Here is a 24,304-nt window from a genome sequence, read left to right on the forward strand (position 1 = left end):
CTCCCTCCTTTCCTCCCTCCCTCTCTCCCTCCCTTCCTCTCTTTTGTGTGTGTGTGTGTTTGTGCATGCACTCAATTGTGTGTGATCAAATCACTAGGATTAGCATGGCCCTGGCATGAATCAGTCCTTGGCTGCTCTTGGTTGATGAATGGGTGAGTGAGTGGTGATATTGAAGAAGTCTAAAGTTGAAATCTCATTATTGTAGCCCTTGATAAAGAGAGAGGAGGTCCTTAGAAGTGAGCAATAGTTGTATGTTGCCCCTTCCTCTTCCCCTTGGAAAATGGTTTTCATATTGTGGGACTGTGTTTTGCTTATATACTTAAGACCTTTGTTTGTGTTCTCATGCTTCTTTTACAAATCCTGTCTGTCTTTTCTTCCAAAAATATCATCTCTTTTTGTCAAGTGTTTCTTGATTTTCTGTTGGCCATATCTGGTATTTAATTTCTAGTGTTCTGACTACCCTTTACCCTGAGTTTTTATTGGCTGCTATGCACATTGTTCTATTAGGTTATGAACTCTTTGTGTGAAAGTCATTTCTGTCCAAGCCACAGAGTGTTCATAATACAAAAGGACACCAACCTGATGGGATGCTGGGGTAACAGGTGTGTCTAAATCTGGGCAGGGCACACAGGGCCACCTGATGTTTGCTTGCCTCCCTGTGATCAGTTCATGGTCTTTAGCTTCTTGCATAATTGCTTGCCACTCTACCAGTTGCCAAACAGGTTATGTGGTATGACAAGGTGGCAAAGTCAGAGATAAGAACATTGATTTGTGACTGTGTTTTGGTCTCTGTCATTTGGTCAGGCTAGTGGACCATGGTAGCTGTTTCATCCCATAGATTGTCCTTTTCTTGCTGGGTTGAGTGGAGGCCATCACCTGTGCTGCTATTTTATCTCCCTTCCTTTTTATCTAAGATGGAATGTCAGAGATGAATCATTACTATGATTTTAGAGTAAACTTGATGCCAATTAGAATCTGATGAATGAAATATTATTTTTGTAGAATGGCTTTAGGGCAAAACCAGCCACAGAACAGCCCCATGTATATAAATACAAAGCTGGATTGGTGGCACGCCTTTTACAATACCCCCACCCGCTGCTCCTAGAAGGAAAATGCAGAAAGATCAGTAGTTCAAGGTCATCTTCAGTTTCATGGCAAATTTGGGACCAAAGAGAGCCTACCTCAACAACAGTTACTAATTAAATATTATAGTTCTTGTTAGTAGCATTATAACCCCCTAACTTAAAATAAATTACCCATCTCACAGATTATCGCAGCCTGGATCATGCTTCTATGTCTCTTATCATTTTGGCTTCACTGCATCTTTGTTACTGAACAGAATAAAGAATGAAAGTATCGTATAGTGTATTCTATCATTGAGGAATTACCATGCTCTTGCCCATGGCAGTTAATTACAAAGCAGGATCTCTCCCAGTTTAACATTCTACGCAACATCCAAAGCAAGCGTGTCGTCGGGCTGTACCACAGCTGCAGCTCAGCAGTTGTGCAGCAAGAGGAACGCTCTTACCATGGCTAGAGAGTGAACGCACGCTCACACCCATGATCTCTTTTTCCATCCAGCAGTGGCATTGAAAACTTGAAGTGTTTTGGAAAGTAGTAAGTTAAGCAAGGTGTGTGGAGGAAAAGTGATATGGAACAAATTTAAAAGAAATTTAGAAATGTTTTCAAAGGAACCAGAAAGCATAAACAGCAGAGACTAGAATAGACTTTTTGAAAGCTGTAAAGTGGAATTTGATATCTGAAGTCTGGACTGACGACCCAAAGGTCTGTCATTTGCCTCCTGTGCCCTGGCCTCTCTGCCTGGCCCTCAGCTCCTGATATTAATGTGACGAACACCCTTGCCCACATCTCTTATGCAATCAAAGTGCTGCCAGATCATGGTTTTTGTAAAATTGCTCACCCAAGTTCACAGCTTTAAGTTACATTCTAAAATTAAACTAGAAAAAATAATTTTTATTAAATAGCAACAATAATTTCTGTATTCCTGAGGCAGTAAAAATAATTCAACCAAGGAAATCTGAAAAATCTCATTTTAAATATTGAAACTATAGAACAATGCCTGTTTTCTATGAGGTATGAAAGAAAGAAATGACAATTTCAAACTCAGTAATTCCTAGAACCAGTCTGCATGAGAAGTAGCTCAGCATCACATATGGGTATTAAGTGTAAAGCCTTTCACTTCTGTTTCCTCATTTGCATTTCTAATTATATATCAAATTAAGGCTTTATCACTATTACACTATAGAATGAAAATAAACATAATTTCTTAAAAATGCCGGGTAGATATATGATACAATGAATCATTTCATCTGATGTTGGAGTGTGATTGTCAATTGTGAATAGGTATGACCCCCCAAGACTCATGTGTTCGGATGTGTGGCCCATAGGGAGTGTCACTATTAGGAGGTGTGGCCTTGTTAGAGTAGGTGTGGCCTGGGTGGAGGAAGTGTGTCACTGTGGAGTGGGCCTTGAGGTCTCATATGCTCAAGCTTCTCCCAATGTGGTACACAGTCTCCTGCTGCCTGTGGATCAAGATGTAGAACTCTCAGCTCCTTCTCCAGCAACATGTCTGCATGTATGCTGCTGTGTCCTGCCATGATGATAATGAACTAACCTTCTGAAACTGTAAGCCAGCCCCAATTAAATGTTTTCCTTTGTAAGAGTTGTCATGGCTACGGTGTCTCTTCACATCAATAGAAACCCTAACTAAGACACCAATATTTATGGATATATTGTCTATAGTGCTCCAGTATTAAACTGGAATCCTTTTCAAAGATGGAGGTAAAAAAATCACCCCACAGTCTGATGTTTTGTTAATTCTAACTTTCTTTATATCTTGGTGAACCAGCCCCTGGGGCTTCTCTAGGTATCGTCTGTTGTTTCTCTTAGATTCTTGCTAGTACAAGCAGTTTCTCATGATAGAGGAGGTCTGTGGAAGTAATCTTAGAGATCTTACTGTTTTCTCACATGGCACCTCCATCTCAGGGAAGAGGAAACATTTCATTCCCGTCCTTAAGCATTAGGAACACCGTGCATCTTTCACCTGGAAATGTTACTGTGTTTTCCACGGAGGAGAAAGATTCAGAGCCCCACTCAGGTTTATGCTGAGTCCTAGCATTTCAGCATCCTGATGTGCCAAGTGTAGGCTGGTGAGGTTGAACCACATAGCCTCTGTCTTTCTTCTTCCCTTGAAGAAAGTGCTGAGTAGAGAAATGAAGATAAGGAAGCAGATACATATAAAGGAGATGACAAAAATCTTTGACAAGTGGTAGAATAATTCCAGTTTAACTGTGAAAATGATAGTTTGAATTTAAAAATGTATTTCTCCATCATTTTAAGTCCCAAAGTAAAAATACTCAGAAATTTAGAGTTTGTTTAAATGCTTTTTTAAATTAAAATAAAACATACTGAGTGTCTCTTGTTTTTTCAAAGCATCTTTCTTAAAACTTCAAAACATTCAATAAAGCTAATGTAATGGTTTTCTGACTTAATATTAGCTGGAAAATAGAACTGGAACTTGTTTCATTGCCAAGTACTAGGAATGGTGTGTTCCCTTGCTGCTGCATGCCCTCCCACCATGTGTGAAGGACGTGGAGTATAGTTAACTGTATTCCTCAACATGAGCGGGGCCAGGAGTCTGACTGCTACCAGTGGCTGAAGTTGTGAAAGCGAAAGCTGCCATGCTTCTTTCCCCTTAGCTAAACACTGTGCGCAGCCATCATCTGGAAGTAATATTTCTCTTTGAGCACATCGTGCCAAGTAGACACTTAATACAGAAAATACATTAGACTAAATGAAATCCAGATCCCACCAATACTGACAGAGAAAGAAGACCTGGCTTCCTTTACTTGCACTGTTAACGTACAGTATTATATAATCGAAATGCAGCTGGTAAGGATGCCATGAGGTTTCAGCAGAACGTGCAGTTAGGTAGCATCCCAAACAATTTCAGAAAATCTGAGCCTTTATTTTGATTTAGAATTTTAAAATAGAGTGTTTGCCTTGCTACAGCAATGGAGCTTCATTCTCATCAGTGCTGGGAGAGTTAGCTGGGGTTTGTCTTTGATGGTTCTAGACATGTTCGTCACCCTGCGGACACCTAGAACCACTCTGCTGGAGTGGCCTCCTCTTCCCTCACAGGACTGGTACTGTTCCATCACAAGCTGTCCCCTAGGAATGTCCCTCCCTTCTGCTTGCTTAAGTGTTTGGCTTACCTTTTATTTGCAATGATTATTTGAGAAAGGGCACAGAGTTCAGGCTGAAAACCGTTACTAAGTAGATCTCAACAAGCCTGCCTTCTCTCTTGCACAATGCTCAACATTGCCTAGAATTCTTTCATGGTATGAAACTGAATTGTTCATTTGCTTTTCAGTTAAATGTAAACAACAACAAAAACAAAACCAATCAGAAACAAAACTCACCTCACAGTGTGGTGGCTTAGAAGGAGGCTGGAAGAGTATACGCAACACTTTCAGGGTCAGCCTGGTCTATGATGTGAGTCTAGATGATCCAGGGCTACAAACCCAAAACTGCAACCCGTATCAGACCATCTCCCCCAAATCTGAGTAACACTGCAGGGAAGTACCAGAAGTACCTTACTGAAAACAGAAACTCTTTGCATCCCATAACAAATCTCTTTGTCACTTCCTGGACACCATGTAGCTTCTCCGAGTGCATTCCCAGCTTGCAGCACAGGTAGCTAGGGTACCATTTGTCAGTCCAGAGAATGAACACAGTGACAGCAGCTCATCAGAGTTCAGTATGCAATGAGAGGACGCTTTGGCTAAAAGCTTGTGTGTTGTACATATGTGTCTGTGTGGGGTGTGTGTGTGTGTGTGTTTGATGTACCTTGTGTTTGATTTCTGAGACAAGGCCTCACTGGGTCGCCTTGCTCTCCTGGAAGGCTTTATGTAGACTAGCCTGTCCTGCCTCCCGAGTGCTGAGGTTAAAGTTGTCAGGGCGTGGGTTATCATGACAGACTTTAGTCCTTTTTTTTTTTTTTTTTTTTTTGAGTTAGGGGGCCTTAAGACATGGTTTCTCTCTGTAGCCCTGACTGTCCTGGAACTCACTCTGTAGACCAGGCTGGCCTTGAACTCACAGAGATCCACCTGCCTCTGCCTCCTGAGTTCTGGGATTAGAGGCGTGCGCCAGCACATCTAGCAGACTCCATCTTTTTTTTTTTTTTTTTTTTTTTTGGTTTTTCGAGACAGGGTTTCTCTGTGGCTTTGGAGCCTGTCCTGGAACTAGCTCTTGTAGACCAGGCTGGTCTCGAACTCACAGAGATCCGCCTGCCTCTGCCTCCCGAGTGCTGGGATTAAAGGCGTGCGCCACCACCGCCCGGCTCCATCATTTTTTTAAATTTAAAATTGAACCTTTTAGAATATTTTCTATATGGGAACACTGTATTTATATGATTTCCACCACCTCTCTTCTAACTCCTTAAGCTTCCTGCCCCCCACAACTCCCTCTCATGACTTCCTGTCCTGTAATCAGTATTTTTTTAGACACCCCCACCGGGTCCAATTAGTGTTGCTTTTATGAATATAAATTTAAGGCTATCTACTTAGGCCTGAGCAACCTGTCAGGTGCTCATCCCTAAAGAAAAATTATTCTTACTTCCTCAGCATGCAGGGACAGCCAGTAGCTCTTCATTCACGGGTATGGTATTGTTGGTTCCCTCCATCCGTGTTGTCACGTTGACTGGCATGGCCTTTGAACAGGGTTGGACAGGCAGCTGTAGCTAGGAATTTGTGGATGTAACAGCTTTGTAATATCCAGGAGACACTATCTCACAGGAGTGGCTCTTAGTTCTTCCCCCTTCTATGTTGTTCACTGAACTTTGGGTATAGAAGTGATGTTATAGATGTCCCTTTTGGGACTGGGGACTCCATTGTCACTCCTATCTCTACCCTCTGACTGTAATGGTTCTATAACAGCATCTGTGTGCTGCCGAAAGATGCTTCTTTAATGAGATTTGATAGTTGTAGCTATCTAGAAAGCACACGGATGAGGCTTCCTGATTGGCCGGTCATGGAAAGGGCAGCCCGCCTGGTTCATTCATTCATTCACCCCTTCATTTACCCACTTATTTATTTATTTGAAGAAATCACACCATTCTCTCTGGTCAGAAACTTGAGACTTTGGAAGAAAGTATTCCATCATTTTCCAATCACCAATCAATCTTCTCCCAACATCCTCCATCCTCTCGTTTGTCTGTCTGTCTGTCTACCTGTCTGCCTGTCTATTTATTTATTTTTGAATATAGCATTAAGGAAGTCAGGAGTCTGGGATGATGTTTTCTTTCATTATATTGAATTCTGACCTACAGAGTACTTTTAAAACACATTGGCAAAAAGGAAGTTGCCTCACTGAAACCTTTGTCTGAGAACTTACCTGGTGTTCTTCCTTACAGGCCATTTCCCTTTGTGTGTATGAGATAAAGAATAGTCACTAAATACTTGATGTGGGCATTTTGGGGGGTAATTTTGCTTTTTGGAGGAAGTCATTTTCTTTAAATTAGACTGCATCTGGAGAGACTGGTTAATCAGTGGTCCAGGTTGCCAGGCTGCTGTTAATCACAAGCCTTGCTCTATAATCATAACGTATTTTGGATATTCTCATTTGTATTATCTCTTAAGCTCTTTGTGTGGGCATTCTGATTACTTGATTGCATCTGCCGGGCACAGTGGTTTTTAAAGCAGCGTTGATGACAAAATCAGGCAGCTTAGCAGGTAAAATGAGAATCTGAAAAGACGATTGTTGGTTGAAGTACGATTGTTGCCTGTTGCCTTCACATCCTGTCCAGCAAGTTGCAGCTTGGGATACAGACGTGCTTCTATTACTGCCCTGATGCCTGTGGCTTCCTCATCCTGGTGGAGACACAGGTTACAGCAGGTAGAGGTCGCCTGCCTCCTTACACACAGCAGTTTCATTTTTCATCTGTTTCCCCTCAAAGAAGGTTCTGCTAAAGCTAGATAAAAACATGGATGGAACTGTATTTCGTGAGAATCTGGTATGGTCAAAGAGATCTCTCATAAAGAATTCTACAGTGTCTAACACCGTGGTTGTAGGTATTGGTAATTGGTATGGCCAAAGAGACCTCTCATATGGAATTCTACAGTTTCTAACAGTGTGGTTGTAGGGATTGGGTTCCAGTGTAGAATTCTACAGTGTCTAACACTGTGGTTGTAGGGATTGGGTTTCGGTGTTGCTGGCATCAGGCCCTAGCTATCCTACTGTCCCAGGTTCTCTTTTTGTCAGCTCCTGAGTAGTGGACTCTCAGTTTAGTGCTTTATACAATTACTGATGGAGTTCAGGTCTCGTTACACCCAAATATGACATCTTTGATATTAGAAGGGGAAGGAATTTGATCCACCAGCAGAAACAGAAGATCTCTCTGGCCTTCTCCCACCTTCTCCTGTGAAATAGCTCATAAAACCTTAGAGGATTTTCTTAGCTTTTCATGACTAAGTCAGAAGCTCTTTACATGAGACATGCTAGAGACTGAGGGGCCTGGGCAGGCTTCCTTAAGTCTCTCCCAGTCGGAGTTCTGACACAGCATGCTCCTGTTCTACCCAGCCATTGTTCACAACTGACCATTCTTCATCAGCAAACCTCTGGAAGAACCCCTCAAAGTTTTTACATACTGAGGTTTGTACACTTTAGTGATAGAACTTCTCCACAGAAGATCTAGGGCCCTGTGTTCTAGCCCCAGCACCCAAACTCACTGATGATTCCCTCAAACCAAACAGCGTAGCTGTTTCTTTGACTTGCAATTCTTTATGAAGCCCCTTGTGTGTCCTAGGCAGCATGGGCTGCATACATCCGCATGCTTTCTGTCGTCAGTTTGTCCTTCTGAGTCAGTGTAAGCTTCCTTTCATCATTTTATTTACTCCAGCCAGACTGGCGAGGCACTTGCTCCCCCATAGCCACCCCTAAAATGAACTCAAATTGAATTTTCTTTTCTTCTATCTGCTTTTGGACAGAAGGAAAAACAATTACTCATTTTGAGTTTAAAGACATTAGTTTTTCAATACATTTTCTCTGAATAATTTCAATTGTATTTTATTTTTATTTTGCCATAAGGTCTCACTGTGTAGTCCAGGCTGGTCTTAAATTTGAGTTCCTCCTGCTTCAACTTCCCAAGTGCTGGCTTAACAGTGTGTGCCACCATAGCCCAGCTTCCATGGCAGTTTTAATTTCCTCCTCCATCCGATAGTTTGAACAATTTGTATCCCAGCAGGGCCTGCGTTTCCCCCTGAACATGTGTGCTGGGTTATCTCATATTGTACACGTCAAGCTGTCATCTGACCTCTCAGATATGTGTCTTTCCACAAAACCCTTTCATTAATGACTTTTTATGCTTTCATTTTCTGTTCTGGGTGGTTTTAATTTTCCTTGGCTATTGTGGGAGGGCAGTCCAAGCTACACACAGCTATAATTACTTGCTTTGGTTATTCATCTGCTTTGCCCCTCCTTGGGGTTAGCTTCATTCCATGCTTTTTTTTCTTTTCCAAAAAAGGGTTTCTCTGTGTCATCCTGGCTGTCCTGGAACTCACTTTGTAGACCAGGCTGATCTCGAACTCACAGAGGTCTGTCTGCTTCTAAGTGCTGGTACTAAGTGCTTGTGCCAACACATCCGGCTAGCTTTATTTCTTGATCCCATGACCTCATCCTTTATTTCAGCAAACTGTTCTCCTTTTCTAGCCCATGCTCTAAGTACCTAGCTCTTTGTTTTATCTCTAATCACAGTTTCCTCCATTAGCGCCTTTTTCTTTTTCTTTTTCTTTTTTTGGCAGTGATGTAAACACAGGCAGGTAGACCCATTTTCAGGGAAAACAATGAATTAGATTGGGATTTTTTTACTCTGTGTACCCTGTGCATCCTAGTGCCCATGGAAGTCGGAAGAGGGCATTAGATCCCTTGAAACTGAGGTTGCAGGAGTCTGTGGGCTACCACTGGATGCTGGAAACCAAACAGCAAGAGTTCTTAACCGCTGAGTCATTTCTCCAGCCCCCACGGTTGTTGTTAATTAAACCATAATTGTACCTTTTAAGTTCCCACATCTTCTTTATGCATCTTCTGTAGGAACAGGATGTAAATATTGCTGGTTTTCTCCGAGTTACAGATATCTATCAGTGTTCCTTCAAATTTGCTGGCATTTGTGTGATCACTCACTACATTTAGCTCAAAGGCAGGCCAACAGTTGGTATTTAACAAACATGAGTGTTTGTGTTCTGTTGCAATGTGTGGAGGACATGGATGACGTAGAGATTTACAAGGATGCTCTGTTTATTTAGTTAGGGCATGTTATAGGTAAGTACAGTGTCTTGGAAGTTACTTTTTCAGAGAATATTATCTACATCAAGCTGGCATTCTCTACTGCTTTGTTTCATTTATCTTCACTCTTTTGTGTTGTAAGGCAATACTATAATCTGCGTTTTGATATCTTGGCTCACATTCTTATTTTAACAATGGCTGCAGGACTATAATTAAATATCGAGTTATCTAATTACACATACCTATATAAGCTTCTCTTAGTGATTTCATCATGATGTTTCATTATTAAGTTTACTTGTTTTTCTCCTCAGGCAGCAGCAGATGTCACTTTCATCGGACCTGATACTCATGCTATTCAAGCCATGGGTGACAAGATCGAAAGCAAACTGTTAGCCAAGAGAGCAAAGGTCAACACAATCCCTGGTTTCGATGGGGTAGTAAAGGTGAGAAACATTCATTTAAATCTTGTAGTATGTGTCCTCCATCAAAGAGTCTAGGACAAGGATGGGATAAAATAGAATTACTGTATATATATATATACAGTATAATAATATATATACTGTATATATATATTATATATATACAGTATATATATTTATATATATAAAATATATATATACTGTATATATATATAATATATATATACAGTATATATATATATTTGAGAAAAATTAGAGTGGTTTAAGTCGGGTTGTTTTCAATGGTATAAACTGTGAGCAGGAAGAAGACATTGGTATATTGTACATAATGAATAGATATTGATACATATTGTCATTGGGAAAAACACTTGCATGATGTGGGAGTGATTTCTTATTAATAAAGAAACTGCCTAGACCCATTTGATAAGCCAACCCTTAGGTAGGCGGAGAAAACAGAACAGAATGCTGGGAGAAAGAAGCTAAATAAGAGAGTCGCCATGATTCTCCCACTCCAGACAGACGCAGGTTAAGATCTTTCCTGGTAAGCCAGCTCATGGAGCAACACAGATTATTAGAAATGGGTTAGATCGATATGTAAGAGCTAGCCAATAAGAAACTGGAACTAATGGGCTAGGCAGTGTTTAAAAGAATACAGTTTCTGTGTAATTATTTCGGGTAAAGCTAGCCGTGCGGGCGGCTGGGTGCCGGGGACGCAGCCCACCGCTCCTATTACAACACTTGCATAGTAGTGTACCCATTTAATCCTAGCACTGGAGATGCAAAGACAGACAGATCTCTGTGAGTTTGAGTTCATCTTGGACTACATAGCAAGTTCCAGGCCAGCCAGGGTTATATAATCAGATCATGTCTCTAACAAAGAAAATGCCATCAGATTTCCTGCGTGTGTCTCCCTTGGCATCCTATATAAGCTGCAATCATGTTTCTGTGGCTCTGGATAGCTTGGTGTCAAGCTCCAGGCACACTGGCCATATCTAGGAACCTTGGACAGTTTCTAAGGTTCTCAGGACTGGGAATGGGTGTAGGTTAATTGACACCTATGTCTAGCAAAAATGTTAAGACTTTCTGTCAAAAAGGTACAAAGACCCTCTCCAGATGTGCTTGACAGTAAATTTTGTTTATTTGATTATTTACTCCAGTGTGGTAGGGTCTCATATGAGTCCTGGGCCCCAGGCTCTTGATCTTGCTCTTCTGTCTCTGTAATGGTGGGACTGCAGGTAGCACCACCTCATGTGGTCTTGACCGCAGAGTGCTGTTCATTTGACCCTCTGGGAAAACCACACCCTTCCCTTGACCAGGCCCAGAGCACAGTGTGTTTTCCTTATTAGCCCTTCCGCTTCCACTGATGGGCATGGGCCTCTCTTTACCTTGTTGGTTGGTATAGTGATGGGTGCAGGAATCTGGCATTTTGAGCTCTTCAGTTTGAACTGATGAGCAACAGTGGGGATTAACCCAGGCTTCATGGATAGCAGTGTCCCTAGGGATTCGCTGAGGAACATTTGTCTGATAACTCCAGTTTCACGATCAGTGTTTTCTTATGAAATTAGTACATATAGGACCTCCTAAGAAGAGGGATTGCCCCTCCATTAGAGGTCTGATGGTGAAAGCTGTGGGTGGGACACTGGAAATGTGTGGATGACATCACTTTGTAGGTGGAGGAAGAGCGTTGACTGGAATTAGGGTTGATACTGCTTCTTCTATATTGAAAAGAACATACACACACAAAACAAAACAAAAGAACACACACATCTCTCTATTAGTTAGTAGACTCTGCTGTGAGCAGAAGGACGGAGGGAAATGGGCACTTGTGTTTTCTTACAGCATTGCTTGCTGGAGGTTTTCTTTCTTTCCCTCTAGTTCTTTTAGATGATAAAGAATAGTTGTTTTCCATATTTTTTTGTTTATAGTCTATAGATGTCTTTACAGAAAAAAAGTGGCACTTAGTTTTTGGAGTGGATTATTAGTTCATTCTGGGTCTTATTTAACTTTTAAATTTTAGTTTTTCAAATGTGTTATAATACCGTATATGTATTTCAGTGTATAGGACATCTATAAGTCTTGTATGCTGTTGCTAGTAATGTAAATTTATGTACCATTATGGAAATCAATATTGAGGTTCCTTGATAAACTGTAAATAGAACTACAACACTATCCAGCTGTACCATACCTGGGTAGTTAGCTAAAGAAATCAAAGTTGTCATACAATAGAGAACCTACACACTCATGTCTTTTCAGGTGCTGTTCATAATAGCTGTACAACATACAAAAGAAAGTGTGTTATATCTCTGACACAATTAAATATTCAGCCATTGAGAATAGATTCAGGACAGCCAGGGCTGTTACACAGAGAAACTCTGTCTTGAACAAAACAAAACAAAACAAAACAGAATAAATAATGTTAGTTGCAGAAACTGAAGATGATAATGTCTAATGCTATAAGCCAGACTCAAAATGACAAATATTTCCCCTAGATATGGGATTTGAGGGCAGAGGGCCATGAAAATAAAACATGGAGAGGCCTGAAGATAAATGGAGTTGGTAGTTGCTTGCCCTGTGTGCACAAAACCTTGGACAGAGTCCCCAGCACTGCACTGTCTTGCAGTTCTAGCATCTGGGGGAGATGGAGAGAGGAGGGTCAGGTGTCCAAGTTTATCTTTATCCACATACAGAGTTTGAGGCTATCTTATTCCACTATTCATGAGACTCTTTCAAAAAAAAAAATAGGAAAGGGACCAGGGAGGATGGGATAGTTATGGGTAATAAAAGATTAATATGATCAACCTATCTTTATATGTTTATGAAGTATCCTGACAAGTTTATGTTGTTTTAGACAATTAATGTACACAAAATGAAAAACGTGTAGAAAATCTCCCCTTCCTTTCTTTCATTTGTCCCGCTTTCCCTTCTTTCTCTAGTTCCTGAATTGTACTTTTCATTAGATAGAGATGAATATTTAAGATGGAGTTTTCAGCATTAAATCTGGTACATACTGTTTTTAGTATGTCAACAAAACACCACCACCAACAAAACAAAATCCAAAAGGCAACGAGCAATTTAAGAGGTGACTTGTTATTTTCTCTTCCTTCCTTCCCTCCTTCCTTCCTTCCTTCCTTCCTTCCTTCCTTCCTTCCTTCCTTCCTTCCTTCCTTCCTTCCTTGACTTATTTTAGAGTTTTGAGACATTTCTGGCTTTGAATTCACTATTCTCCTGCCTCAACCTCCTGTACATATAGGTATGTACCACCATACTGTGCTACTTGTTTGTTTTGATTCGATAATATTTAATGTTGGAGGGAGCTGCTTGTTTGTCCTGGCCGCCCAACTGAAATAATCGCACAGAAACCATATTATTTAAATCACTACTTGGCCCATTAGCTCTGGCTTCTTATTGGCTGACTCTTACATATTAACTTAACCCATTTCTATTCATTTGTGTATTACTACGTGGCTGTGGCTTACTGGCTAAAGTTTCTGTGTCCATCTCTGGCTGGGCTACATAGCTTCTCTCTGACTTCACCTCCTTCCTCCCAGCATTCAGTTTAGTTTTCCCCACCTGGCTCTGCTCTACCCTATCAGGCCAAGCCAGTTTCTTTATTCATTAACCAATAAAAGCAACACATAGACAGAAGGACCTCCCATACCAATTTAATTCCTTAACAATTATTGCATAATTTAAAAACTTCTAAGCATGACACGTTTTGTTTTTAAACCATGAAAGTATTATGGAGGATGGAATCATAATCCTTATGGTAAATCTTCACCATGTTCCTAAGAACTAAAGCATTAAGCGGCAGTCTCCGTGCCTCCAGCTTGTGGCAGGGCTGCTGAGCTTTTAAACTGTCTGCACAGATGCTTTCCTTTACCCTCAGAAGCCGGCAAAGCCATGTGGAGCGTGCTGCTGCTGAATCTGCTGTGTCTGTACTGCGTCTATTCGGGTTTAAGAATTGTCCTCTGAAAGCCCAGCCCAATTCGCTCTCCTCCTTCATAGGATCAAAGCTGCCCAGTTTCTGGGCTGGGTCACAGAAGGTCCAGCCAGGAATGGCCTTGCCTTCCACCCTAGCTGGTCTTCTCCCTTCTGGGCCCCTTTCTGTTTCTAGAACACACTAATGTCCTTTGTAGTTAAGGATTCTTTATATGCTGGTTCTCTGTTAGGAGGATCCTTTTTGGATAACCTAAAACAAGTTTTCCTCTTACTTTACCTGTTTTCACGAAATGTTCGTGTAGTTCTCAGGAGACTTGCTTGTCGCTTGGCTTTCTGTTCCTCTTTGTGGGGTAGGACTCTAGAAGGGCAGAATCCAGGTTGCGTACACTGCTGCTAGCAAGTGTTTATTGGATTAGTGTTTAAGACACATGGATCATAATTCTTTTAAGTGGCTACTTGGTACGCCATTTCAGTCACTGTACTGTTTATGTTTTAGTCCTTTGTTCAAGGTTCATTAAATTGTTTTCCAGATGTTTTATCTCTCAAAACATCACAGTTGAAAATACTAAATTCTTTGTAAGTTTTTGTCCATGCATGTGAGAGAGGCATCTATAGGAAACTCTACAAGCAGAATCAGTAGATGAAGAGATAGGCTCTCCAAGTCTGATAAGCGCCAACAGCTATTTGTACAGAGGTTATGTGCTTGCTTTGACACCGCAGTATGAAGTGCTGCTTAAACTTACACCTGTGGTCACACTTTGGCCTGCTGGATCCCCAGGTGGATCTCCTGTGTAACTTCTACTGTTGGTGTGATGGCTGAGGTGTGTGTTGTATATATTTCTCTAGATTTATTTTTTTCTGAAGTTAATCTTCTGTTTTTCTGACTGATTATCGAGTTTGTCAAAGTTTTATTTAATGCTTTATTCTATTCATAACCCTGTAAGGAGGCCCCATGGTGTTATATGTTAGTACCATAGACTTAGATGCTTTTAGAGCCCTTGTCTTTTTCAATTTAACTTTGAGTAGCATGTAATATAACTAAATGTGCTAATCATGTTTAGTAGTTTTTAAAACAATAGTAGTGTTTTATAATGTCTAGTACATAATAAATCTTCAGTGACTTTTTTTGGCTCAATGAATGACAAATGAAAATTTAATTTTTAAGACAATTTGGTTTTAACTGAACGCTCATGTTCCAGAAACTGATTTTCATAGTGTGAAAATTTAAACACCTACATTAGTGAAAAGCTAAGACGGTTTTGTGGCATATAAGGGATTTGGTGTGTGTAAATATGATCTCTTTACATGTAACACATAACACAAGTGTGTGTCATGTGCATCTATAAATACCTGACAACATAGAACAAATGGGGACTGTGCTTTCACCTTTCCCTGGATTCCCAGCCTTCAGTCTGTAGTTTGATTTCTCCGAGACTGTCTTTGGCAAATACACCATTCCACACCGAATGAAATGTTCAAAGTTTCCTTCTAGCTGATTGTAATCCCGTCCCCATCAGCCCTCACTCTTCCTGTATTTTGTTCAGGAGGCCCTAATTGTTCGCCTTTGGCAGGTCTAACACTTCCTGAGGAGAGGCCGTTAAGGCAAGTATTCTCCAATAAGTGCCTCTGGTGGGAACAAAGAACCTCCCAACTCAGTGTGTGGAAGCCATGGATATTCCTAAATGACCCTTCGTGGATTTTTATCCATTTAAGCTAAAATTTGGAGAATGTAGGATCGGTGCAAATAGCAAGGTGTAGGAAGGCAGTAAACCCTGTTGTGGGTGGGGGTGGGGCGAGGTGGAGATTTATCTCTGGCTTGAAAACAATTGTTATTTGGAAAATCTCATTAGCAGATGTGACTGCTTGGAGTAAAAAAGACTTAAAACTGATGTCGTTTTCAGGGCTGCTTTGAACTTAACAAGCACCTATTTGTGGGGCAGACTGCCTAATGAAAGGAAATTAAATTTTCCTGACAACTTCCCCTGCCAGCCTCCTTATCCAGGGATGTTGTTGGGTGCTGAAGACTTTTAAGGAAGATTTTTCTTTTTTTCCCCCATTCTTTGCTTTTCTTTTTTTTTCTTTTCTTTTTATTTAATAAATGAACCAGTTATATCCCCCAGTCCTCACTGGGGAAGAATTCTGTTGTGATTGCTCTTCATTTTACATGTAATTTAAAAGCTTTAAAAAAAAATTGCCAGGTTTCACTTGAATGTTTTGAAGATGTGTAAAAATTTCTGCATGCCTACCAACTGGTGGTTTTAGAAAGGCTGTGAGCTCATATTGTGTCACTGGGTTACAAAAATTGATGGAATTGAGAAAGTAGCTTGAAGTTCAGAACTCTCTTTATTGTTACATGGAAAATGTGTCCATGGATTTTGTACAGCGCATGTCAGGATCACGGTAGATGAGTGGCTTAGACCCGGGCAGTTTTTAGATGCTTAGGGTTTCATGTGTCGCTGTGACAAGGCCAGTAAATACTGGCCTTGAACTTCAGAAAGGACCCCTTACCTTGCTCTTCCAAACCCTTTTTCCTCCATGGTTTGTTCAGAGAATTTAAGGTTCAGAGAATTTAAGGTTTTAATTTATGAACCTAGCTACAACTGTAAGCATAAAATATGTACCTGAAGAAAAGGACAAAAACATAAGAAAGCATAATGGAAATCACAGAGATTTTTTTCGTTTTGTTTTAAGAAAAAACAAACAATTGGTAATTCCTATGGGTACTGGACATTTACTTACTTCTAGACAATCAATTGAGCTCCTCCCAAACAATAGACAGTCAACTCCCCCTGCTGACAGAATCTAGGAAAACATGATGTGTAAACAGACAAGCAGGCTGCAGACAAGCTTTAATGATCTGATTTATGATGGAGTATTGATTGTAAAAATCTAAATTCTGCCCGTTAAATTCCGGCAACTGCACCAAATCATTGGCAATTCTGGTCATGTTTCCTGCCAGCTCATTTCAAGCCGCTTTGAGTTTCTTAATATAATAACGACGAGGGAGAATTTACATTCTACTTATGGTATTAATTTTACATTTCTCTGAATGAAAAGGGTTAGGAGGTTGTAAAATTGAACATTAAATGAATCAGAGGAGACAGTAGTACAATATATGACTGCCCTAAAGACATTGTGCAAGGCCTCATGGGATTAATGTTGAGTCTCATTTCCTGCCTTTACAGGATGCAGATGAAGCTGTCAGAATTGCAAGGGAAATTGGTAAGTCCTTAAATTAACTTTGGGAGTGTTTCTATGTCTTTCAGCAGATACGGTTGAGCAAACATGTAATAAGTAATTCCCATAGAGCAAATAATATTTTAATAGTTTTCAGTTTCTGATTACTGGTGGCTCTGGAAAAATTTATCAGTTGAATTACCATATTCTATTATTAAAGTAGGATTTGTAGTCATTTGATTTTAGCTCTAGCTCTTTCATAAGATGAAATCACTAACTAATTAAAACAAGTAACTGTCTGGAGACTGCTGAAAATCAGACACAGTGTATCTGTATATGAGGGATTGAACGCTGTCTGTGTCAATGTGCAGGACATAAACTGGCATGTGTCAAATTAAAATGATCTTGGTAGGCTTGTTCAAGCTTCTACCTTTTCCTAAAATGTTAAATACCCACTTAATAACCTTGCTAGGAAGGATACAATAGGAAGTGAGAGGCGAGAACGGAGCATTCTGAAGTGGAGCCAGAAGACTGAGAGACATTTTAAGGCGGTTGTTTATTAAGTTTCAAGTATATTCCTTGTGCTCATGAACACAATTGTATTGCAGTGTTTGCTAATAGAAAAACTAGGAAAAGAAAACAAAGCATTGAAAATGATAACTTTGAGTCAGATTAGTACGTCGGAGGGAAAGCTGTAGGCAGGCAAGGGGCACCAGACGCTGCTAGCTCTCAGAGGCTAATACAGCATCGTAGCGTTGCTATGCTGCCTAGCCCAGGACTTTTTAGCATTCCACATACTAATATTTTTGTAGCCCTGTCTTCTCACTGTGGTTCATTACTTAGAATTTTGTCTATGGTGGGAGAGCATTTGATTTATATAAAATTTATAGAGTCATGATATGTAAAAACATTGGTCCAAGGTGATCATGGAATTAATATATTCTTGCAAATGGGACAAGCTAGCATAGAGTTCTTCAGTATAGCGTTCTCTCTGAGCAATCAACTGCATATGCATAGAATTCTTTTGTGGTTCGAAAAGGTTTTTGGCTTATTGTATCTTGTTTCTTTTGGATATGGCAAAATTATTTTGGTTTTGGTCATTATTAAGTGTTCTTGGTTATTTATTTGTTTTGGAAAACTGCCTTGGATTTAAGACCAGTATACATAAGATAATATTTTATCTGTTGACAACATCTCTTATTGATTGCTTCTTCAAAGTTGCCAGTGTGTTAGAAGCCTTAGTACTAATTTCACAGTAAGACTTGGTAGGTTGCATAAAGCTGCTGTCTGTGGGTTAAATCATTGGTATCCACCATTCCCCAAGAAGCACTTGCCTGGCTTCTGAGACTTTCATAAAGGAGTTTAGTTTTGTTCATATACTTTCAAACTTGAAAAGGCCTCTTTTTCAGTTACAGTTTAGATATTACTACCTATCCAACTATCAATGGTAATATTATTTTGTAACAGACAATATGTAATACTATTATTATATAGTTTAGAGGGATTTTGAAAAACAAAAAGAGCTTGGAGGATACCCTAGAGCTGCGTGCCCGTGCCGTGCCGTGAATCCACTTCCTCTGGTGGCACAGCGGCACAGACGCTCTTGTCTTTTGTTCAAGCCTTTGCTCTTGTCCACCTTTGTTCTTAACCGTGGCTCTTCAGCAGAACAGTTGACTGTAGTGGCTTAGCTCCTCAGTGTTTGGAAGCTGGTCTTCAGTGTCCTCTCCTCTGAGGTCATCTGAATTCCCTTCAGACTTCTTTCCTTCACGCTTGGCCCTTGGTGATTTCCTTCCTCTTCTCTATGTTTCTTCGAATTCTTCCCTTGTTCCCCCTCGTTTGGGAAGAACATGTTTGCAGTCATGGCGTTAAATAGAAGCTGCAGTGTCCCGGGTAAACTGGAAGGGAGAGAAGCCATCCGATTGGAAGTGAATGAAACACAGTAAAGAGCTGAGTCATCAGCTTTGAAAGACTTCGGGAATTTCCCAGAAAACCTTCCAAATCACCCAGAAACCTCCCATGAAACCCTTTGCTTCAAGTGCTGTCTTCCAGAATCTGTTACACAGTGTTCAGGGGTGTGTGTGTGTGTGTGTGTGTGTGTGTGTGTGTGTACACACATCTGGGTACATCATTTGGTGATGTGTCAGGTTTTTCTTTAACTATTGTTGAAGTATATCATATTTACATTATGATTTGGATGGCCATTGTAAGTTCTCTTAAGAGTTAAAGGAGACATTGAGTTCATGGGGTGAATGTGTGTGTGTGTATATATTGTGTATATATATATGTGTGTGTGTGTGTATGTGTATATATATATATATATATATATATGGAATTATAAACATATCTTTGAACCTTTTTTTGTCAGTTTCTAATTTTTCATATGTGATTCGTGTTCATAGATTTTTTTCTGATTTCTTTCTCTTCTTTTTCTCTTCTTCTATGTTGCTGGGGAAGCAAGGCCTGGCTTGGGCCTTAATTGCAAGGCCTATACCCTGCCACTGAGCTGCACTCTCTGGCCTGTTCATAGATTGTAGCCTTACCTCTTTTTGTGCTATGTGGTGAAAATGTAAGTTTTATGTGTGCTCCCTCTCTTAAGTTTGTATTTCTTTTCTGGAAGCATCTATATGCTGCTAGAGCTGGAAAGTAATTATTGGACACTATATTATTATTACTATAACTCCAATTTTGGCATGTTTTATACATTCCATCCACTTTGGAAATGATATTTCTTTTTTTATTAAAGTTTTTATTATAATTGCAACTCAGATTTTATAATTTTTAGAGGTAAGTTCTCCCCCTTTTCATATGTATATAATATACTTTATTAGAAATGCTATTTCTAACGTCAGTTCTTGGACTTAATTATTTTTATTTACATTTATAGAAAACTAAGGAATAGATTGGTCATTTGCTCAGTGGCAGCATTTTTCTGGTTTAAGGTTAAATTTCTTTGGTTCAAAGACCATGCTTTTCATTATAGTTTGGCTAACTTACTGTGATTTGTGGATGGCCACTGGCAGCTGTGTGAAAGACTACAGGTACTTCAACCTGTTGTATGTGGAATTAAAGAATGAGACAGTCATGCTGACTGACGATGGTCCTACCACATTTCTGTAGATTTGTCAACTACTTTGCCTCCCTTACTCACACCCTTTTATTGTTGTTTTTCCTGTGGCTTCAGGGTTTCGAGATGGGGGGGGGGTGTCGCTCTCTGCTCTCTAGTTGTCTTCAGCTCTAGTGGACGGCCACAGTGGTCAGTGAGCTCCCCCGCTCCCCACCTTGCTGAGCCTCAGTCTTGTTGGCTTTGTTGACTGCCCAGCTTTCAGGGCATCAGAGGAAGAGACAGGAGTCTGGAGAACTTCCTGGTGTCCTGGCCTGGGTTATCTCCGTTATATGTCACATCCTCTCTGGGTACCCCAGTGTGGTACTCAGTCACTGTCTTCTGCCGTAAACCACGTTCTGTAGAGTACTCACACCAGTTACAGGCTGTATTCTTAACTTTCCACAGCTCTTTATTGTGAAAATCATTCAGCATTTTTAAAAGAATTTTGCAGTACATAGTATACTCAACACCAAGATTCACTATAAACATTTGACTAGATTTTCTTAGTTGTCATATGCTAATCCATCTTACTTAAAAAAATATTACGTGTGTGTGTGTGTGTGTGTGTGTGTGGTGTCATGTGTTTGTGTATGTTTCCACACACACTCATTTGTACGTATGGAGTCAGTTTTTTCCCTGTGGGTACTAGGGATTGAACTTAGGTCATCAGGCTCGGAAAGCAAGCATTGTTACCTACAAATATGCCATCTCTCCTGCCCCTATCTTATTTTTATTGTTAATGTAAATTTCATATGCTGTTACAGGTCTTACTAACTATTCCAACATGTAAGTCATTAACTGAATTCAGTATTTGTGTAGCATTTTATTTTGCATATAATAATATGAACATATTTTTTATGTATTGCTGACTTTGACATATGTAACTCCAAGCTGTACAGAGTTCAAGCCTATAGTATTCTCTTGTTGCTTTTTCTATGTCAGCCTGACTCCCAGCAGGACCCCGGAGGTAATCACTTCTAACTACTAAGTAACTATCAAAAAGAGTGAAAACCAGCTTGTAAAGAATTATTCAAAGGGAACAAAATCAAATTGGGGCATGTCTCCCAGGGCTGTCCTTACTCTGCGGTGCTGCTGGGTTTATCTTCCCGCACTGTCCTTTGTTTAACGTGGTGGGGAATTGTCTGCAGGAAGTTTATTCTTTAGAAAAAATTAAATTACATTTGATTGGTTGTATATGTGTGCTTATGTCTATGCAAGGGACAACTTGTAGGACTTGTTTTCTTCTTGCACCATGTGGGTACAAGGATTGGACTTGGCTTATCAGGCTTGGAGGAAGCAACTTTACCTGCTGAGCCATCTGATGGTCCAGGAGGTAAGTTCTATTATCTCTTTATAAGTGGTTATTTTATCTTCACTAAGTTCCTATTATAGTAGAGTTGACTCTTAGCTCTTTCGTCTTTCAGACAGTGTTTATAAAACAAGTGGCTTTCCAGTATCTGTTAATGTACTGATCATCAGTTCTTTCAGTGTAGACGAAAGCTTCTGTCCCACCCAGTCCTGTAGCCATTCAGTCCCAAAGAAACAGAGGCTTATATTAATTATTAACTGTTCAGCCTATTAGCTCAGGCTTACTATTAACTAGCTCTTACAACTTAAATTAACCCATAATTCTTGTGTATTTTTATCCAATGCTTAGTACCTTTTCTCAGTAAGGCATTCTCATCTTGCTCGCTCTCTGTCTGTGTGGTGACTGACTCTGCCTTTCCTCTTCTAGTCTGGTTATCCCGCCTATACTTCCTGCCTAATACAAGAGCATTATCTCACAGCATTACAGGTCTTGTATCCTTGTGGTCATTAGGTAAGGTAAATGGAAGTATTTAGTAAGATGCAAGTATAAGGGAATATTTTATTGAGCCTTACTTCCTATCTGAAATGCTTGTTTGGTGTCTGTGTTTCATGATGGCCTCTGAGTGGGACACAGGACTTCACTCTGGCTCTTTGTTTGTCCTGGTCATTCTGCCTTGACTCCTCTCCCAATTTCCTTTTGGTGTGCTGTGGCATTTAAAAAAGTAGTTCAAGTTGTTCATTCAGAGGAACTAATTATCAGTGTTTAAGAGAAAAATATTTAGCTAATCTTGAAAGCCTTTATTTTCTTTATTTCATGCTGTTTAGTATATAGTTATACTGAAGAAATCTCTGGAAAAAGATAATTTATGCTTTCTTCCTGATCTTGTATCTGGATAATTTGGTAATTTAATCTTCAATGAAAGATACGTTTGTGATCTAAGATTTAATTAAAAATGCTTAAGAAAAATTATAATGTTGGATATAATGTTAAAATATTCTTTGTGAAGTCTGTTAATGAATCAGATGTTTGGTGCTGGGGATAAGTTACGAGGGATATTTCTGTAGCTAGCACAAGGCTTTTGATGCAGCTTCTAGTGCACGTACATTACACTCACAATCACACTTGCACTGTCTCTACACTCTCTCACACACACGTACACACACTCTCTCTCTCACACACACATACACACACTCTCTTACATACACTCTCTCTCTCACACACACTCCTCTCTCCACACACACACTCACACACACACTCTCTCACACACACATTCTCTTTTTTACACACACTCACTCTCTCTCTCACATACACACACTATGTCTCATACACACACACTCTCACACACACGCACACTCTCACACACATACTCACACACACACTCTCTGTCTCTCACACACTCACACTCTCACACACTCTCACACACACTCACACACACACTCACACACATACACTCACACACACTCTCACACACTCTCACACACACACTCACACACACTCTCTCTCACACACTCTCACACACACTCACACACACTCACACACACTCTCACACACACGCACACTCTCTGTCTCTCACACACACACACTCTCTCACACACACACATACTCACACACACACTCTCTCTGTCTCTCACACTCACACACACTCACATACACACTCTCTCTGTCTCTCACACACACGCACACTCTCTCTCACACACACTCACACACACATACTCACACACGCACACTCTCTGTCTCTCTCACACACACACTCACACACACACTCTCTCTGTCTCTCACACACACACTCACACACACATACTCATACACGCACACTCTCTCTCACACACACACACTCACACACACACTCACACACGCACACTCTCTGTCTCTCACACACACTCTCTCTCACACACACATACTCACACACACACTCTCTCTGTCTCTCACACACACATGCACACTCTCTCTTACACACACATACTCACACACGCACACTCTCTGTCTCTCACACACACGCCTCTACTTCTCTACTGAAGCACAGTGGTTGTGTGAGTTTAGAACAACACTCCTGTGAGATGGAAGTGTGGGTTCTGTGGCCTTTGTTCTCTCTTGTATGCCTCCCTTTCCTTCCTCTTCCTGTCTCTGATGCAGAGAGACTGTGGAGCATTCTGGTAGTAATGTGGAAACGTGTTGGTTTGTGTTTGGAGACGTACGGCCTGTGAATATCTGCTTTAATCTATACACTCCAGTGCACAGATTTCTGGTTCCTGTACCTGAGTTAGGTCTCCCAGCTTTTATTTGCCCAAGCTGTGGGAGACAGGCCAACTAAGTCACTTTTCTGTAATGTCTACTGACTTTTCTCTGACAAATTACTACTGTTCTGTACGGGTTTATTGTACTTTATAACATTTTGATTATATCTTTACATGCACAATATTGATTAATTCTTATTTAAACTAAACACACTTAAAATGTTACAATTAATACTTATTGTTAATAAATAGGTAAATTAAGCATTATGTTTAATATTAAAATCTCATTTAATATACTAGCTATACATATTTATAACTATATTATTAATCAAAATTGTTTTTTAAAAATATAAATATATCAATACATATTTATTTTTTAAAGATTTATTTTATTATTATGTATACAGTATTCTCAGTACTCTGTCTGCATGTATGCCTGCAGGCCAGAAGAGGGCACCAGATCCCATTACAGATGGTTGTGAGCCACCCTGTGGTTACTGGGAATTGAACTCAGGACCTTTGGAAGAACAAGCAGTACTCTTAACCTCTGAGTCATCTCTCCAGCCCTACATAGTTATTTCTTTACATTTAAGTTCAACTAAGGAACGACAAAAATATTCTGTCTTCCCTCTATTTCTTTCAGTCATTTTTCTGTTTGGGAAAACTCACAGTTCTTTTCTAAGGGAACAGCAGGAGTACATTTTGCCTCTATGTTCATTGTAAAATGGTTCTTTAGTTTTCTTTCTTTCTTTTTGGTGTGTGTGTGTGTGTGTGTGTGTGTGAGAGAGAGAGAGAGAGAGAGAGAGAGAGAGAGAGAGAGAGA

At 40.1% G+C, this 24,304-nt stretch overlaps 1 protein-coding gene across 1 annotated transcript in view; it reads left to right on the forward strand.

Annotated features, from left to right (window-relative positions):
• Positions 1-24,304, forward strand: part of Pcca (propionyl-CoA carboxylase subunit alpha) — a 278,512-nt gene that overhangs the window by 62,676 nt on the left and 191,532 nt on the right. The window contains exons 7-8 of the mRNA XM_005355699.2: positions 9,612-9,743; positions 16,844-16,880. Of these exons, the coding sequence (XP_005355756.1) occupies positions 9,612-9,743; positions 16,844-16,880 (169 nt within the window). The remainder of the gene's footprint in view (positions 1-9,611; positions 9,744-16,843; positions 16,881-24,304) is intronic.

This window comes from Microtus ochrogaster, chromosome 17 (assembly GCF_000317375.1).
Source record: "Microtus ochrogaster isolate Prairie Vole_2 chromosome 17, MicOch1.0, whole genome shotgun sequence".
Classification (NCBI taxonomy): domain Eukaryota; kingdom Metazoa; phylum Chordata; class Mammalia; order Rodentia; family Cricetidae; genus Microtus; species Microtus ochrogaster.